The sequence below is a fragment of the Manis pentadactyla genome, chromosome 7 (assembly GCF_030020395.1).
Source record: "Manis pentadactyla isolate mManPen7 chromosome 7, mManPen7.hap1, whole genome shotgun sequence".
Lineage (NCBI taxonomy): Eukaryota > Metazoa > Chordata > Mammalia > Pholidota > Manidae > Manis > Manis pentadactyla.
Window position 1 is genome coordinate 90,864,255 of NC_080025.1, and position 20,666 is coordinate 90,884,920.

At 35.5% G+C, this 20,666-nt stretch overlaps 1 protein-coding gene across 5 annotated transcripts in view; it reads right to left on the reverse strand.

Annotated features, from left to right (window-relative positions):
• Positions 1-20,666, reverse strand: part of CRPPA (CDP-L-ribitol pyrophosphorylase A) — a 321,192-nt gene that overhangs the window by 216,852 nt on the left and 83,674 nt on the right. For all 5 annotated transcript variants that reach the window (XM_036894528.2, XM_057504562.1, XM_057504560.1 and 2 more), the window contains 2 exons: positions 14,688-14,792; positions 8,275-8,320 (listed from right to left, as the gene is read on the reverse strand). In XM_036894528.2, coding sequence (XP_036750423.1) covers positions 8,275-8,320; positions 14,688-14,792 — 151 coding nt within the window. The remainder of the gene's footprint in view (positions 1-8,274; positions 8,321-14,687; positions 14,793-20,666) is intronic.

Here is a 20,666-nt window from a genome sequence, read left to right on the forward strand (position 1 = left end):
CACTAAAAGAAATCACCTGTATCTGATATTGAAAATAGAAACATATTTTTAGAATAAAGTCTAAATTTCAGAACTAACATGTTGTATTTCTAAGAAATGAATGTGAACTAATTTTTCTTTAAATAAAGTGCTTAACAAATGGAGAACATTACATAATGGCTGGAAAAGAAAATGAATGTTTACATGAGCATTAATATTAGCTATTTCTGACTAATATTAACTAATGCCAGTTAAAAATGAAATGATTTTCAATTTTAACAACTATTTTTCTATTTTTCTATAAACCACCATACGAAAAGAGTCACCATGAGGCTTTTTATTGTACAATCTTACTTGGGTTTGTACAATCATAATCAGGAAAGAATAAACTACTATTATTTTAAAAACATTCTTTAGGCACAAAATTAATTATTTCAAAATATTAAATGAAGATGATTGCAGAAAATAAATGCCATCTTTTATGTCGGACTTTCATAGGTGTTTTTCTTAGAAAATTTTAGAATATTGATCTTTTTATTGGGATATGGCCAGCATATTAAATCAAGTGTGGGGTGAGACTATGACATATATAAATCTAGCTGAAGTATGTTACTGCTGGCATGTAACCACTCCAACAGTTTGGGTAGGTCTGAGCACACAGAGCAGGCTGGGCTGGGTTCAACCCGCTTGCATGACAGAACTAAAATACCTCTGTTAAGTGGCTATTTACAAACTTCCCTGGCCCCTGTCTTGTTGTGCCAATTAATCACACTACTCCCTAGGAAAGTTTATGCTTTAGATTTCACTCACAGTAAAAGCCTGAAGGGGTTAAACATTAAAGAACAAAAATCCAACTTTCTATCTGATATACTATAGTAGCTTCTGAAAATAAAAAATATTCCAAATTCCAAAACACATGTAGCCTAAGCATTTCAGAGAAGGGAATCTGAGTAATCTCTGCTTAAGGAAAAAAAGGGATAATAGCTGTATGAAGAAGTAAATTGCCTAAGATAGAAATGTATAGTTAGAATTCTTCTATCATTCTTAAATTAGTATTTTCTTAGAACCCTTGAGTAATCTATTATATGGAAACAGTAACATTACTTAAATCATTGAGTTCTTGGAGAAGGAAGGGATGATACACATAAAATACTTTAAACAAGGCCTGCACAAAATTAGTACCCAATAAATGTCACATAGTAGGAATGCCTAGAACAATACTTTGAACATTTACTAGGAAAAGGCAAAAAGGTGAATATATTGCTCAGTCAGTCTTTTATTATACCTTATTTTATTTAGGATTTTATTTTTTAAAAATCCAAGGATTTTTGTTTCCTATGCCCAGAGGTACTTCTACTATCAGGCTTGGAGATAGTATTAGTGCAAGTCATGAAGGCAGGTAGCAATCTCAGGTGAGCAAATGAGCAAGTAAGCATCTGGAGGTAATAAAGAGTTCAAGATCATAATGTAATAAAAATATTATCTAGAAAGAATGAACTACAGAAGACTACACAGCAGCCTAGAGGAAAGTTTCCAGAATTTAACACACAAACTAATTAGCCAGAGTTTCTGCTAGAATGCAGATTATGATTCGATATGGTGGGACCAGATTCTGCATTCAGGTCCTCAGGTGTTCACCACACTGTTGGTCTAGAAGCCCATACTGAGAGTAGGAAGGCCCCAAAGTTGTGGTCCCCAAAGTGTATGAGTGGCAACAAAATTTCTGGCAAAGTTATTAGAAATTCAAATCCTAGATCATAAGGAAACTTTTGGAGATATTTTTATCTAAACCAAATCAGACCAATTTTTATATTGGAATCATGGAAAATCATGGAAAAGATAAACATCTGCAGGCTAACCAATGTGTTACTAAACAACCAACGAGTCAATGAAGAAATCAAACAGAAAAAACTAACTGGGAAAAATGAAAATAGAAATACAATGGTTTAAAATTTCTTGGATTTATCCAAAATCTTACAACTACAGACTATTTACTGTTAAAAGAACATAAGGGATGTGAACATTCCTCAGGAATGGGTTGTTTTAATTTGTCTGATTTCTCTCAGACTGTTCAAGTTCAGTTGGACAATATCCACCATATCATAGATAAGTTTTCACAAATGCCTAAGGTACCTAACTGGTTTTCTTGGTTTCACTGGAGATGGCTGGTAATTACAGGTATGCTTTGGTTATGTAACTATACTCCTATTATGTTAATGTGTGTGTGCAATTTAAGTAGTAGCTTAAAACCTATACATGCTGAAGTTACTCTACAAGAAGATATGTCAAAGAAATAATCAATCTTCCCATGTTTTCTTCTGCCTGCTACTTCTATAGCTTTTCTTCTTCCTTCCTAATTACAACCCTTAAATAGAATTCGTGCCTCATATCAAATTTACCGAGTATCATAATTCTTCCAAGTAGTAAAGATACCTCAAGACAAATGCTGGACATAGAAGCTACAGGGCATAAATATGCAAAGAAATAAAAAGCTAACCATTTCAAACAATAAGGCTTCTCTCTCACTTACCAACTTTACATTTCCCTGTATGGCCCCGGAAGATGACTGGTTAGCCAGAGACGGGTAAGATTCCTCAAGGGAGGAACAACCTAAGACAGGCACAGTCGCAGGGGGGTCATCAGGTGAGAAATTGGGGATCAACAGAGGTGAGGCTTAGAACCTCACCCCCCCTGTTCTGAGAGAAATCTTCTGCATCCGTGGATGTTTTATTGCCCTGGTCTAGCTTGGATTAACACGTAGTCTATAGGCACACACCTGATCATCTACATTTGCTCTCTTACAACACTAAACTATGTTTTCTACCTTTATCTTGCATCTACCTACCACTTCAGCACTTTATTAAAAATAATAATAATAAAGAGAGAAATGTGGTATCCACATATAAATCAAGTATAAAAATCAAATGAGTATTCATATTTGAACTGACTGTTTATAGTTCATAATGCATGAGCAAAACCGAAGGTTTCTGTGATGGCTGCCCTTGTACTGTTCACCATGTAAGAACTTATTCACTATGTAAGAACTTGTTCTCCATGTAAGAACTTGTTTGTTATGCCTCAGAAGATTGAGACTGATGAAAATTAGGCTTGGGGTGGATTAATGATTGTGCATTGAGCATTGACTCCCCTATACAGAATTTTATTATTGTTAACAACCATTTGATCAATAAATATGAGAGATGCCCTCACAAAAAAAAAAAAAAAAAAAGTACACACTTCCAATGGTAAAATAATAAGTAACCGGGATGTAATGAATATAGTCAAGATATTGTAACAGCTTGGTATGGTGATAGCTGGTACCTAGAATTGTCATGTATATAAATGTTGAATCACTATGTTGTACACCTGAAACTAATGTAATGTAATACTGTGTGTCAACTACCCTTCAATAAAAAATAATTATCTACAAAAAAAAAAATTTCTTGGATTTAGGAAAACAGGTCTAAGAGGGAAGTTTATAGCAATACAGGCCTATCTCAAGAAAAATCTCCAATTAACAATCTAACCATACACCTGAAGGAACTAGAAAAAGACAAAGCCCAAAGATAGCAGAAGGAAGGAAGTAATAAAAACCAGTGGAAAAAGAGACTGAAAAAACAATAGGAAAAATTCAATGAAACTAGGAGCTGAGTCTTTAAAAAGATAAGCAAAATTGATAAACCTTTAGCTTGACTCATCAAGAAAAAGAGAGTACTCAAGTAAACACAGTCATAAATGAAAGAGAAGTTACAATTGACAACACAGAAATACAAAGGATTATAAGAGATGATTATGAAAAATTATAGGCCAAAATATTGGACAACCTAGAAAATGGATAAATTCCTAGAAACACACAATCTTCCAAGACAAAATCAGGAAGAAATAGAAAACCTGAATACACTGATTACTAATAATGAAATTGAATCAGTAATCAAAAAATTCCAAAAAAACAAAGGCCAGGACCAGATAGTTCCATGTGAATTCTACCAAACATTTCCTTCTCAAACTATTCCAAAAAATAGAAAAGGAAGGAATGCTTCCGAATTCATTCTCTAAGGGCAGCATCACCCTAATTCCAAAACCAAGACAAAGACACTACAAGATAATTACAGTCTAGTATCTTGATGAGCAGATATAAAAATCCTCAACAAAATATTAGCAATCCAAATTCAAAACATATAAAAAGGATCACTCACCACAATCAAGTAGGCTTTATTCCAAGAACACAAGGATGGTTCTACATCCATAAATCAATCAGTATGGTATAGCACATTAACAAAAGGAAGGATAAAAACCATATGATCATCTCAATAGATGTAGAAAAAGCATTTAACAAGATTCATTATCCATTTACAATAAAAACTCTGAAAAATAATGCAGGCACAGAATATACCTCAAACTAATAAATGCTGTATATAACAAACTCACTGCTAACATCATACTCAATGGTAAAAAGCTGAAAGCTTGTCCTCCAAGATCAAGAATAAGATAAGGACGTTCACTCTCAACATTCCTATTCAACACACAACTAGAAGTCCTAGCCACAACAATTAGACAAGAAAGACAAATGAAAGGCATACAAATTGGCAAGGAAGAAATAAAACTATTAGGATAACATATATAAAAACCCTAAAGACTATCAAGAAACTATTAGGATAAATGAACTTAGTAAAGTTGTAGGATCAAGAAAAAAGTCAATACACAGAAATCTGTTGTGTTTCTAAACAGGAATAGCAAACTAGAGGAAAGAGAAATCAAAACAACAATCCCATTTATATTGTGCCAAAAAGAATAAAATATCTAGGAATAAATCAAACCAAGGAGGTAAAAGTCTGGTACTCTGAAATAAGACATTGATAAAAGAAATTGAAGACACAAATAAATGGAAAGATATATCATGGAAGAATTAATAGACTTAAAGTGTCCATACTAGCCAAACAATCTGCAGATTCCATGCAATCCCTATCAAAATACCAATGGGATTTTTCAAAGAACTACAACAAATAATCATAAAATTTGTATGAAACCACAAAAGATCCCAAATAACCAAAGAAAGCAATCTTGAGAAAGAAGAATAAAGTTGGAGGTATTATGCTCCCTGATTTCAAACTGTACTACAAAGTGTCTGTCATCAAAACAGGATGGTACTGGCATAAGAATAGAAACATAGATCAATGGAACAAAATAAAGAGCCCCGAAATAAACCCACATTTATGTGGTCAAGTAATCTATGACAAAGGAGGCAAGAACACACAATAGGAAACAGTCTCTTCCATAAATGGTGTTGGGAAAACCAGACAACTATGTTCAAAGGGGAAAACCAGACAACTATGTTCAAAGGAATGAAACTGGACCAATTTTTATGCCATATACAAAAATACACTCAAGATGGATTAAAGATCTGAAGCCATAAAACTCTTCAAGGAAAACATAGGCAGAAAATTTGGACATCAGACTCAGTAATATTTTTCTGGACATGTCACCCCAGGCAAGGGAAACAAAAGCAAAAGTAAACAAGTGCAACTACATCAAACTGTAAAGCTTCTGCACAGCAAAGAAAACAATCAACAAAATGAAAAGGCAACCTACTGAATGAGAGAGGATAATTGCAAATGATATATCCAATAAGGGGTTACTACCCAAAATGCACATAAATTCATATAACGCAAGGGCAAAAAAACAAATAATCCAATTAAAAAATGAGCATTGGACCTGAACAGATACTTTTTCACAGAAGACTTACAGATGGCAACAGACACATGAAACTGCTCAATATCACTTATTATCAGGGAAATACAAATCAAAACCACAGTGATATAACAAGCCAGTCAGAATGCCAACTATCCATAAGATAAAAAATACCAAGACAAAAAATTGGACAGGATGTAGAGAAAAGGGAACACTAATATACTGTTGTCATGAATTTAATCTGTACAGCCACTACAGAACGCAGTGTGGAGGTCTCTCAAAAAATTTAACATATCAATACCATATGACCCAGTAATTCTACTTCTGGGAATTCACCCAAAGAAAAACAAAATCACCAATTCTCAGAGATAAATGCACCCCTATGTTTATCCCAGCATTATTTACAGTAGCCAAGATATGGAGGAACCCAAGTGTCCATCAATAGGTAAATGATAAAGAAGACAGGTTATAAATACACAATGAAATATTACTCAGCCATAAAAAAGAAATAATTTTTTCCATTTGCAACAACACGGATAGACCTAGAGTGTATTATGCTAAGTGAAATAAGTCAGAGGAAGACAAATACCATATGATTTCACTTGTATGTGGAATTTAAAAACAATACATGTGAACAAAACAAACATAAATATAGAGAACAAATAGGTGTTTGGCAGTGGGGGGACAGGGGATGGATGAAATAGGCAAGGGGATTAAGAAGCACAAACTTTCAATAGTTCAACAAGTAAATCACAGAGATGAAAAGGACAGCATAGGGAATACAGTCAGTAATATTGTTATAACTTCGCATGTTGACAAACGGTAATTATTGTAGTATTTTATAATGTATATAATTGTTCAAATCACTACGTTGTACACCTGAAGCTATAATATTGTATGTCAACTATACTTCAATTAAAAACAAAAATAACAAAAAAGAGAAAAAGTACAATACTCTTTAAATACTTTAAAGATAGAAGTAGAATACTGAAACATGTTACTTAAATGAGGAAAACATTTTCTCTCTGCAAACAATTTCCAGAACTACAGCCCCTATAATTACACTTAAAACGTAGGCTTTTACATATAAGAAGCCTGCTCTGGTAATGTATTTGGTAGGCAAATATTGAAATGTATAGATCCTCAATTGAACCACATACCAACTACTCACAAAACAGATCATTTCCATCTTACCTAAGTAACAGAGGTATGTCTTTGTACGGAAACCAAACGGAGTTTTCTATTTCCTTGTGTTGAAAATGTAACCAACCACATAGAGGTTTAGCTAACTTCTCCACAGTAATGTTTACACATTGCCTGCCTGATGTGTAAATATGTCAACAGTTTGATTTATAGCTAATAGATAATCCTTTTGCTTACACAGATGCACCAAGTAAGATATATTAATGGTCTGAAATACAATATTCTTGGAGAACAAAAAACTTGAGGCTGAAATACAAATACAGAATATCATGACCAGAGAAAACATTTGTTTTCTATATGTGAAGCCAATTGATTGTTAAATAGGTTATTGCAAAATTCTGAAATAAACTGATGCCTTCAGAGTTCAGATTCAGTATTTTTTCAACTTCAGAGCTTGGATTTAAAAATTCACCTCTCAATCAAAAGCTGAGCACATAGTTCTAAATCTATTTTCAAAGGAGTCAGTTGCTAACAGATTGTAAAGCACCACGCTTGCTTCCGAACTGGCACTCTGATTTTTGCTAGGACCATATTTACACAAGAATGGGTCTGTCAGCAGGCACCTTTGATGTCACACCAGGGAAGCGTGGGAGGGAAGAGTGCCCCTGGCATCTAGTGAATAGAGGCCAGGCATGCTGCTAAAAAATAAAAAGATCTTATATTGCAGGAAACAATCCTCTCAACAAATATTAGGGGGTCTAAAATGTCAATAGTTCCGAGGTTAGGAAACCCTGATGTATATGATGAAGCTGCAAAAGTACAGAATGAATACCCCTTGTGCAGCATCATTACACTCCTAGCACAGTGTTAAGCACAATAATAAGTATTTGTTGATTATGAAATCAATTACGTCAACTACATTTGTGTGATAGGGAGTGACAGATGAAAAAGAATGAGAAAAAGGACTCTTACACTTTAATATCTAACATTACAAAACAAAATCCCTGTCATTGTCAGAAACAAAAAAGAACTGAAAAATCATACAGTCCAATTTCTCCATTTGGGGGAAAAAAATCTTTTTCATATGAAAGATTCTCTCTAATGTACTGACTGATATGACAGTGTTGGGGAATCCTCATATACTAAAAATAAGTACCTTTATAAATTTGTTAAAATATCGCTTTTCACTTTTAATAGCACCAATGTCCCATGCTTTTCTCAAATTAATAAACCAAAGATGTCCTTTATAAAAATGAAAACCATGTATCATAAATCATAGTAAGTGATACTTCACAAGCAGGAAACACAAAGTGTAATTATTATTCAAGAAAATAAATCATAGACCTCCATGTCCTACAGGCTTTTATACTTCTGAGAATTCTGGGATTTAATATGTCATGAGAAATTCTGAACTGGCTTACATTTTGGAAACACAGGAACTGACAGTCATAATGCCAAACATACCCTTAATAATCGATTCAGCTGCATACAGATCTCGTTTGTAGGTCACCTAAAGGACAGATAAGCCTCATTAGATTTAACAGAGCAGGAAGGAATGTGAAAGAAAGAAAATTATGCCCCCAATGATATTACTGATTTTGGAGAAATTATAAACACATAATACTGACCATTTCTAAATTGTCACAGCAATAGCAAATTCAGAAAAATAATACTCTATTTTGTTGAATAATTGAAGATTTGTTTAGATCTTTAAATTGAAATACTATATGGCAGTGGTTACCAAAATCTTAATATGGTAAAAGTATTGTTTCAATGAAAGTGTGGTAATATTTAAATAAAAGTATGGGCATTACTGCTAATAGTGAGGTTTTATCTTGGAAAGAAGGAAAGGTATGTGTAACAAAATTCAAATTGCATTTTTGGTTGAAATTAGACAATTTTCAAAGGTCAATTCACATTAAGAGAGAACTCCTTCCAAATTGAGTCATGTCTGTATTTGCCCAGATAAGATTCACCTTGTGTTTTTATTAATATCTGGTTCTGATAGAGTTTACGGGGTACTACCATGTACATAAGAATAATCATTAACATTCCTTAATATACAGCCTCCTTGTAATTATCACCTGTGACTTGTAATGTAATCTGCTCTAGTCCTATGGTAGAAACTTCCCAGAGCACATCCAGCAAGATCAGGTATAGAACATGTCAGGTGTCTAGCACTGCAGAATTAGTTCTCCTGTATCACAGAACTGAAAAACATAGTAAATAATGAACTATATTAATAAGTACTATAAGGTCTTAGAAGCTCATCATTCAAGTGCCCAGATGATTATGATGCAGATGGTCTAAAACACACTTGGAGAAATACTCACCAAATCAGTACCTATCCATGCCAAAAATCTGTATTTTTTTCCTCCAGATCATCTAACAGAAACTCTTTTCACCTCAAGTAGCTCAGGTCAGGGCGCTTTTATTCAAAATATATTCCCTGCTATGTCTTTATCCTGCCAGGTAAAGTCTGATCCAAAACTATACCTTACAATCAGAATTAAAGCACAAGCTAACTTTTTAAGACAGAGACGCAAAGTTGCTCAAACATTCAACCAAACTATTAAAATCAAATGTAACATTACTACATTGTCTCTAAAACAAGAATGGATTACTATAGTTGCTGATCCACAATGCAATTATATTACTTGGAAGATAAAACAGAGAACATTTAAAGGTTCATGCCATGCATTTTATCAAATTAAAATGCACTGCTCTCATTCATTTATTCTTTCAACAAATGTTTAGTTAAATTACTACTGTGTTCTAGGTCCTGGTCTCAGTGCTGGGAATTGAGCAATGAAAAGAGTAAAACTCTTTAACCTATGGAGACTACATTTAGGTGGATAAATTTTTCTTGTAAGAATTGAATCAAGTCAACTTTTTTTTTTTTTCTTAAAAATCCAAAGTTAACTAGATATCTGAAATCAGGCCTCAATATTTGCAATTTAAATAAGAAAACAGTGCTTCTTAAATAATAATTGTCTGCTATGGAGGGTAGACTCAGAAATTACAGGAAGATGCCTCATTACCATAGTTCATTTTTTATTCCTTCCTGATTTCTTTGGGAGATAAAACTGCCAAATTAAAAGAGAATTATTAAAGTAGCTTATTCTTTTTTTAATAGATCTTAATGATGGATTTTTATGTTAAAGAAAAATTGGTCTCTAATACTAAAATGCTTTTCCTAACATAGTTGCCTTATTTAACATTTTTGCATTAGAGAAAGTCTTATGAATAAAATACATGTTTTTATTAGCTACAGGTACTTTCTCCAGTATTATTATATAACTATCAACAAGATAGTCTTTTAGATTTCTTTTTCTCTGCTTTTTCTCATAGGCTGTGCATTCAATATACAGATTAAAGGTTTTTTTATTTTTACTACTACCTTCTACTTAAATGCCTATTGAATACTTCAATTACACTTTTTCAAAACTGATTTTATTAAAATAAGCTGAAAAACATTTCTAAAAAACTTAAGTACTGTGTTTAAAAACAGCTTTTTTTCCTAAATCAAATAGCTACTGTACTTCAAAGAGTAACTGGAAAATTTTATAATTCTGAATTGATGAGTTAACCTTTTTGTCAAACTCTTGCAGTAATAAGTGTTGTCTTTTCCTTATTTTTTAATTTTTAAAAATTTAATTATCAGATTTGAAGTTGACTTTCTTCTGTTAGCATGATCTGTAGTTTTCCTTTGACCTTACACAGTATCTTATTTTGGAAAATAGTCCCTTAAAAAAAAATCAACCATGTATTTGATGGAAGAGCGCCTCCATCTCTGATTCACCTGTTTTCACACTGCTCCTTAGAGGCTCAGGGGCCACCTGAAGAGCCCCATAGGCACTCTGTGCAGCTGAGGCTACAAACCCCATGCCTGCAGCACACCTCACTGCTCTCAGTTTTTGTCTGTCTTTTTTGACTGTGCTTCTCTGCAATATTGCATCTAAGTGTTTGGCTAAATAATAATAATTCAATACAAGTGAAACCTGAAACTGAGAGCCACAGAGATAGTTGTCTTCTAACTCCTAGACTGGGGCTCTGTCAGCTACATCAAAGTGAGTTCTAGAGGACACAATCACACCTACTTCGTGTCGCTCTGTGTTGACACTCAATATAATAAATTTAATATAAATGTGATAAATTTTCAGAGCCAGATCCAGTTGGTCACAATCTCACATGAATTTAGACTACACTTACTGTTCTCACATCTTTCACATCATGAAAAAAGTCATAAATCCAATAATTAAGAAAGCCAGAAAATGTTGTTTTAAAGATGAATTTTTACTTGATACAAGCATAGACTGAGGGGGGATATTTATTGTATTTATTTCTATTTCATTATTTACATTACCTAAAATAGTCTTTCCTCTAGAGTGGGTAACTAGATGAAAACCTCTAAAAACTATGTCACTACATTGTATTTTTGAGGTTAAAAAGAAAAGCAAGAGCACTTTGTTTTTAACAAGAGTGCTAGAACACTCGAATCTAAAAATACTGTAGTTCCCAACAAAAGGAATCCAGTCACTCCATTAATAATGTGATGACTCAAACATTTCAAAAAGTCTTTCTAAAGAAGTATTTTCAGACAATGGAACACAGTGTTGAATTTCTTTAACACCTGGTTATAAATCTTTTATTAAGTTTCTTGTGCCTTGAGGATTATTTTTAACATTAAGAATCAAGAAATCTGTTCAAATAGGTCTGTATAGTATAAAAAGTGCCAAGTATTTAAGTATACTGGAACAAAAATTTGGTACAAGTATAAATGAAAGGAATGGAAGTTTTTGTGCAGACTGTATGAAATTTGGCTGAAGTAAGAGTATGTTCACTAAGGCGTGGCAAGGTGCATCCAGTTAGGGAAAGCATGAGAGCTGCTCCCTATCCCAGAAATCAGTCCTGTACTTTTCTGTTACTGGTCACTCTTGGGGTTCGGGAAGTGCTGGTCATTCTTAGGTATGTCCTTTGCTTTGCGTGGTGATTTATAGAAACCCATGTTTCCTCCAGGCCTCAGAGGAATAACTGCAGGAAGGTTGGCATCAACTCTCAATATTCACATTTTGCATGTACTTCTACAAATAAAAGTGTGTAAAATACAAAATAATAACCCTCCCAGAATTTCTGGTGGCAGATGAAGTAATAGCCCTACAAACAGTCATAAGAAATTTCTAGTTATTCCTCATACCACTGTGAGAGTGTACTCTTTGACCTCGGAGGTAGGGGAAGGCATCCTGTCTCCCTATTTCAGAATCCTCCTTTGCCTTACTGTTTAATGGTAGTAGAATGCCTCATGAAGTGTGTTTTTCATTGTGTCTGATTTCTGAATCATGTTCCAGATTCTTGGCCCTGCCACCTGAGTCTAATATGAGTTTTACCAAAATTATACTCAGTCTTTTTTCAAATCCAAATTCTAAAAAGCATCTTTGGAATTAGTATGGAATTAGAACATGAACTTCAAGGTGCACATTCGATTGCTTTACTTTAAACAGCAACTGAAATCCTCTTTATCTACACAAAATAAGACCACAAAATGAACTGAGAAGTCTATTCTAAAGACAACTCATACAATGTCATCTGAAGAGACAAAATAGGGCCCAACAAACAGCTGGGAAAATATCAGAAAGATTTTTTTTTAAGTGGAAGATGGTGGAAGACAGAAGCAAGAGGAGGAAATTCAGAACCAGAAACAACTGCAGTATTTGTGCACAAAATAGTCTCATCTCAATTAACAGAAGAAGCATGGTACCTAAAAAATATCTCATTAGCTGCCATTTGAAAGACTTTTTGCCTAATCCATTGCATTCGATGTCCTTTTAGGATCCAAGATCCTGTGAAAGCACATAATTACTCCACAAAGTCACTTTTAAGAGTGGACCTTCCCACCTCCCCAGTTTGGAGGGTGACACTGAAGATGACCCCTCTGTGCCTAAGAGTGAATCACCCTTTGGAATATAGATTAGTATCCTAGGGCTGCTGTAACAAAGAATCAAACTGGGTGGCTTAAAAAAGAAAATTTACTCTCTCACAGTACTAGAGGCTGGAAGTATGAAATCCATGTGTCAGCAGAGCCATGCTTCCTCTGAAGGCTTTACAGAAGACACCTAGCTGGCCTCTTCCTAGTTTCCTGTGGTTGCTGACCATTCTTGGCTTTCCTCTACTGGTAGATGCACCACTGTACTCTCTGCCTCAATGGTCAGTGGCATTCCCTCTTCATCTGTCTACATCTTTTCTCCTATTCCTACATTTTGGCATTAGGGCCAACCCTATGTCAGTATGACCTCATCTTAACATGACTCAATTTGCAAAGTCTCTCATTCCAAATAAGGTCACATTCTCAAGCCCAGGGATTAGGACTTGAACATACCTTTTGAGAGCAACACAATTCAACCCACAACAGCATGGATGAAATGTCTCACCAGGGGATTGAATGAAGCACTTGGAAAGGCCCATCCCTGCCGCATGCACTGGTTTGTTGCACAGGAAAGGAAAGGCGAGGGTCAAGATGTGATGACTAACACGATGTCGTTGGAGAAAACAGTGAAATATAGGATTTCATCAAAAGAACACTGAAATTTGTGAAAATGGAGTGGAAATTCAATGAGCTATATGCTGCTTTCCTTTTATCTGCTGACCTCAGGGTGCTTTACAAGTTTGAGGAAAGCTGAGAATATCACAGGTGGTAGATAATCTCATACTCTAACATGTCAACAGTGAGGCCAGAGAGTGTTCACATGTCAGTAGCAATAAAATATCTGTGTTTTTTTTTTCTAAACACAGCCTGTAAATTAAGTGCAACTGACAGTCAAAGGGTGTTCAGTAGAGATATGGGTCAGGACCTTTAACAAAATACCTGATAATTACCAAGTGCTCACTATATATATACATATATATGTATACATATCACTACATATATATATATATATATATCAATATCACTATCTGAGCCATATATAGAAAAGGATAAACAAAATGCATAAAATGTTTGCCTGCTGAGTCGATATCCTTAGAAGGGCAATCAAACTACATTAATTTTCTACACCAGGCAATGATCCAAGATAAATCGTAGCTTAGAAAATTTTAGGTATATATTAGATAACCTTAGCATGCAAAAAGGCCCATCATATTACTATGCAAAATACTTCAGAATTATGAAATGACCCTATAATTCTATTTCAGAAATAAACTGTTCAACACATTTATATCCAATGAAACAAAGGAAAGTCTAAATGTAAAACACCCTGCCTCGATAAGAAGCTGTAGGTACTATAGTGCAACACCACTTCAATCTCTCCAAAAGAAAGAAGTTTGCCATTAGAAGAGTCAACCTTTATCACAGGAAAGAGTCCATTCGCCACTGGGGCGACCAAGTGGGTCCAGCCACCTAACCCCCTGGGTTAAAACTGTGGCAGATAATTGTTCAACACAGTTAGTAAGCTGGAGCTATCTCCCCAGAGCCTGCAACGAAATGCTCCTACTGTAGGAAGCCGAGTTGCATCCTCAGTCCTGTTTGGTGTAAAACAACAGAGTAAAAGGACATATATGGAGAACAAGGAAAATAATTGTGAATAACAAAATCTTATTGGCTAAAGTGGAATTTGAGTAAATTATCTCGAATAAATTTTCTTGAAACCAATAGAAATAACTCTATTTTGATGTCTCAGAAAACCCAATGAGACTCTTAATTCCTTAAATGTGTGTGTTCACATACCTTTTTTCCCGGAAATAATGTTTCAGTATGAAACCAAGTATTTATACACAACTTTGCCATTTTCGAAAGCATATGGAAAGTGTTTGTGTTTTCAGAATGTGTCTGGGGTGACATACCAGCACAGGTGAGACCCAGAGCAAAATACCAACTCCCTTACCTTCCAGAGGTCAGGCGATCCTTCCACGAGTTTGGCTTTAATGTGACAGTATTTTAGAGCCAATTGCAAACACTCAGTTCCAAAATCCAAGTCGTAGTCACTACACTGGGTAAGAAAAAAAAGTGTTAATAAATTAAAATATAATTTTAAATAAAACCTAATCTTTCATTTAATAATCAATTGCATAAAGAAAAGGGAGGGATTAGAGAACTCACAAACTCTTTAATTAGCTACTCATTAATCAAGTTACAGAATATTTTTCCCTATGCCCTAAAAGCTAAAGACAGCAAATGGAAAATTGAAATGTTGCAATATTAAGTTTTGAACTTTCTCAATGGTTTAGGTGTCAGGTAAACATAGTATTTCACTTCCTTTGCTCATAAACTACCTTTCCATATGTTTTTTAAATGCCTGAAGGTATAGATGAGGATTAGAATATCAGAACTTGATTTAACAAATTATGTGTATCCATAAAACTCCAAATCCCCTATCCTATATTTATATCAAGATATTTACAGGTCACAGCTCTTACTTGTTTTAAAATTTAAATGTCAGTATGTCCTCTTAAATGATTTTTGATTTTGAACATGAAAACAGTTCAGTCTTTCATTATGAGAAAAAAATGTAAAGGCTCTCATTGATTTAGTACTATATAAACAGTTTAAGCAGAGCCAGTAAAATGACCAACATTAATTCACATGAATAATATTCAGTGAATGCCTATCATGCCAAGCTTTATATTAAGTACCAGCACATAAAGTAAATAAGACATGTATCCTAAAGGAACTCAAGGCCAAAAAAGGGGATGCTAATCTATAATAAATGTTTTGTAACAAAAGTGATAGATGCAGCACTATAATATCTATAAGTAGACCAAGATGTAAAATACTTAATTCAACATGAGGGCATCAGGAAATGGTCTCTGAACTCTTTTGAAAGATGGAATAAAATTGGAGAAATATGCCTCTAAGGCAGAAGGTATAGAGATTTCTTCTTCATACAAAGATACAGAGGTTTCAGACATCTGGTAGATCTGCATTTTAGAAAAAGCATATCCAGTAAGAAAGACTGCAGGAAGGCAACAAAGATGAGCACCCACTACCCATGCCATTTTATTGGCCTGGAGGTTACAAAAATCCGAGCTGTAATGGTTTGTGAAGTTAACGGACAAGATAATATAATCATCAAATATACAAAGAGTCCCAAATTGACCAGAACAGTCTCAGTTTAAATATTCTATTATGATATACTACATGACATTTTATAGACTTGTTCATTTTTAAGAGAGTATTACAGCAGTAGTTACATTCAAGTAAGTTAAGATAAATTTTGTTAAACTTCCTCTTTGTACTTCCAGCAACTGCATAGTCTCAGCTAGTAGGTACTTGAGTGAGACGTATGTACAGTGAACAGAATTATCTCTTCAGCCCATGGTTAAATCCCAAAGATTACTAACAATAACCCTTTTCTTGACTTTTTCCAGAGGCAAGATACTGAACACATCCATAGACGGCCTTAAAAACGCTCACTCACAAAGTTCGTAAAGAGAAGAACTGACAGGAACACCTACTTCCTTCCCATTTCAGGTGGTAAGAACTACTTGGTGCTGCACTCCTGCTAGCCACATAATGTATGTGGCAAGATGGCAGCAGCCTGCAAAATGCATGACACCTTTAGTATTGTAGTCACTGGGGCCAATGGGAAACATGGAAAATCATGAGTCAGGTATATATAAAATGTATACCAAAAACAAATAGGGCATATTGTCAGAAAGCAGTCTGAATTGCTCAGCTCCCCCTAGCCATCACTGGCTCATCTACAAAAGACCACCAGTGAAAGAGAAATTGGGTGCTATACCGGCAGGGAAGAAGAAGTCAGCTAAAAATTTCAACAAACTGCTAAATACTGAGTAGAAGCAACAAGGACAATATATGACCTCCGAGAACCACTTGCAAAGTCTTCTTCAGCAACCTGCTACTGGGTGCTCATGAAGCGGTTAATTATTTGAAGGTCTGTGATTACACATACATTCTAAACTTAAGGCAATCACTAAACATTTTTGAAGTTAAAAAGTCATGGAGATTCAAGATGGCGGTGTAAGAGGTGAGACGGAGAACTCCTCCCAAAGCCACAAATGGTACAAAAATATAGTTAATTAATGCAACCAACCCTAAAACATCAACAAGAAAGAAGGCTGAACTGGACCTCACACAGACCTCACGAACAGACCAGACCTCACGAAACAGGGTAACCACGAAAGCCTTAATCTGGCGGAACCCAAGCCCTTCCCCCAACCCAGCTCACCTGCGAGAGGAAGAGTAAGGGAGCGGGGAGGGGAGGAAGCCGGGGACTGCTGAACACCAAGACCTGGAGATCTGCTTTGGGAGCAGAAACCTACAGTGTGGTGCTCTGGATGTTGGGGAACTCAGACAGGTGGAGTGCTTGAGAAACTGAGACTCCAGCCGTTTGTGGAGGAGGGGATCCTCACCTGGCCGCTCTGTGTCAGAGGAAAGGCAGACGGTCTGAGAGGCTTCTTAGCAGCAAGAGGGCTGCTGAAGGGGTGGGGTTGGCAAGGAGCTTGCTGTGAGGGGGAGGGGAGAGCTGGATAAGGTTGTGCAGGTGCACTCGGCCCAGCTGGTTGGGAACTTAGAGGAGCTTAAGGCACCCCATCCCCCTGGCTGCCTACTCAGCCCCGAGGCCCTCACTGTGACATGCAGCCTGCCGAGTTTTCTTCCTGTCCTGTGAGGACCAGTTCACAAACCGTCAGTCACTGTGCTGGTGTCAGGCCCGCCAGAGGGAGGCCCCAACTACAACAGCTAGAGACACAAAGCACAGAGACTTACACCTGTGTGCTTGGTCCACTGGCTCTGACACTGGAGACAGGCACCACTGACAGGAATCAGGGAACAGATCTTTCCTTCCCTCAGACACCAGCTGCACTCCCCTACGAACCCCAACCTCACCCTAGGGGCTGAGCAGCTCCAGAGACTAAAGTTTCTGGGAACTAGTGGGCACAACACAGAAATATGAAAGGTCAAAAGAACATGTTTCAGATAAAAATCTCACAATCCCCAGAAAAAGGGCCAAATGAAACTGAACTCACCAATCTTCCTGAAAGAGAGTTCAAAATAAAAATCATAAACATGCTCAAGGAGGTACAGAAAAATATTCAAGAATTCAGGAACGAATTTAAGTTGGAGATTCAATCACTAACAAATTCCATATCTGAAATGAAACATACAATGGAGGGATTTAAAAGCAGTTTAGATATAGTAGAAGAGATGGTAAATAGAATAGAAATTAGAGAAGAGGAATACAAAGAAGCTGAGGCACAGAGAGAAAAAAGAATCTCTAAGAATGAAAGAATATTGAGAGAACTGTGTGACCAATCCAAACGTAACAATATTCGCACTATAGGGGTACCAGAAGAAGAAGAGAGAGAAAAAGGGATTGAAAGTATCACTGAGGAGGAAATTGCTGAAAACTTCCCCAATCTGGGGAAGGAGATAAGTCTCTCAAGTCATGTAGGTGCACAGATCTCCCAACACAAGGGTTCATGGAAGACAACATCAAGATATATAATAATTAAACTGGCAAGATCAAGGATAAGGACAGACTTTAAAAAGCAGCCAGAGAGAAAAAAGATCACATACAAAGGAAAACCCATCAGGCTATCATCAGATTTCTCAACACAAACCTTACAGGACAGAAGGGAGTGGCATGATACACTTAATGCAATGAAGCAGAAGGGCCTTGAACCATGAATACTCTACCCTGCAAGGTTATCATTTAAATTTGAAGGAGGGATTAAACAATTTTCAGATAAGCAAAAGTTGAGAGAATTTACCTCCCACAACCACCTCTCCAGTGCATTTTGGAGGGACTTGTATAAATGGAAGTATTCCTAAGGCTAAATAGATGTCATCCAAGGGATAGAAAAAGAGTACGGAATATCATTCATAACACACAAAGAATGAAGAAGGAAGAAAAAGGAGTAAAAAAAAGAATCTTTATGTTGTGTTTGTAACAACATATGAAGTAAGTTAAATTAGACTGTTAGATAGTAAGGGAATTACCCTTGAACCTTCAGTAACCACAAATCTAAAGCCTGCAATGGCAATAAGTACCTACCTATCGATAATCACCCTAAATGTAAATGGTCTGAATTCACCAATCAAAAGACATAGAGTCACTGAATGGATAAAAATACAAGACCCATCTATATGTGGACTACAGGAGACTCACTTCAAACCCAAAGACATACACAGACTGAAAGTAAAGAGATGGAAAAACATATTTCATGCAACTAATAGTGATAAAAAAGCAGGAGTTGCAGTACTTGTATCAGACAAAATAGACTTCAAAACAAAGAAAGTAACAAGAGATGAAGAAGGACATTACATAATGATAAAAGGGTCAGTCCAACAAAAGGATATAACTATTATAAATATCTATGCACCCGAAACAGGATCACGTACATAAGTGAAATAAATATAAACAGAATTAAAGGGGGAAATAGAATGCAATGCATTCATTTTAGGAGACTTCAACACACCATTCACTCCAAAGGACAGATCAACCAGAAAGAAAATAAGAGACAGAGGCACTGAACAACATATCAGAACAGATGGACCTAACAGACATCTACAGAACACTCTATCCAAAAGCAACAGGATACACATTCTTCTCAAATGCACATGGAACATTTTCAAGAAAAGATCTTATAATAGGCAACAAAAAACACCTCAGTAAATTAAAAAAGACTGAAATGGTACCAACCAGCTTCTCAGATCACAAAGGTATGAAACTAGAAATAAATTACACAAAGAAAATGAAAAAGCCCACAAATACATGGAGGCTTAATAACATGCTTCTAAATAATCAATGGATCAATGACCAAATAAAAACAGAGAAGAAGCAATATATGGAGACAAATGATAACAATCATTCAACAACACAAAATCTGTGGGGCACAGCGAAGGCCATGCTAAGAGGGAAATATATTGCAATACAGCCCTACCTCAGGAAAGAAGAACAATCCCAAATAAACAGTCTAAACTCACAACTAATGAAAATAGAAAAGGAAGAACAAATGCAGTCCAAAGTCAGTAGAAGGAGGTGCGTAATAAAGATTAAAGAAGAAATAAATAAAATTTAGAAAAATAAAGTAGAATCAAAGAAAGCAGGAGCTAGTTCTTTGAGAAAATAAACAAAATAGATAAATCCCTACCCAGACTTATCAAGAAAAAAAAGAGAGTCTATGCACATAAACAGAATCAGAAATGGGAAAGGAAAAATCACAACGGACACCACAGAAATACAAATAATAATGACAGAATACTATGAAAAATAATATGCTAACAAACTGGATAACCTTGAAGAAATTGACAACTTTCTAGAACACAACCTTCCAAGCTTGACCCAGAAAGAAACAGAAAATCTGAATAGACCAATTACCAGCAAAGAAATTGAATTACTAATCAAAAAACTACCTAAGAACAGAATGCCTGGACCAGATGGTTTCACTGATGAACTTTATCAAACGTTTAGTGAAGACCTAATACCCATCCTCCTTAAAGTTTTCCAAAAAGTAGAAGAGGAGGGAATACTCCCAAACTCATTCTACGAGGCCAACATCACTGTAATACCAAAACCAGGCAAAGACACCACAAAAAAAGAAAATTACAGACCAATATCCCTCATGAACACAGATGCAAAAATAGTCAACAAAATATTAGCAAACCAAATAAAAAAATACACCAAAAAGATCATCCATCATGATCAAGTGGGATTCATCCCAGGGATGCAAGGATGGTACAACATTTGAAAATCTATCAACATCATCTGCTACATCAACAAAAAGAAGGACAAAAACCACATGATCATCTCTATAGATGCTGAAAAAGCATTCAACAAAATTCAACATCCATTCATGAAAAAATTCTCATCAAAATGGGTATAGAGGGCAAGTACTTCAAC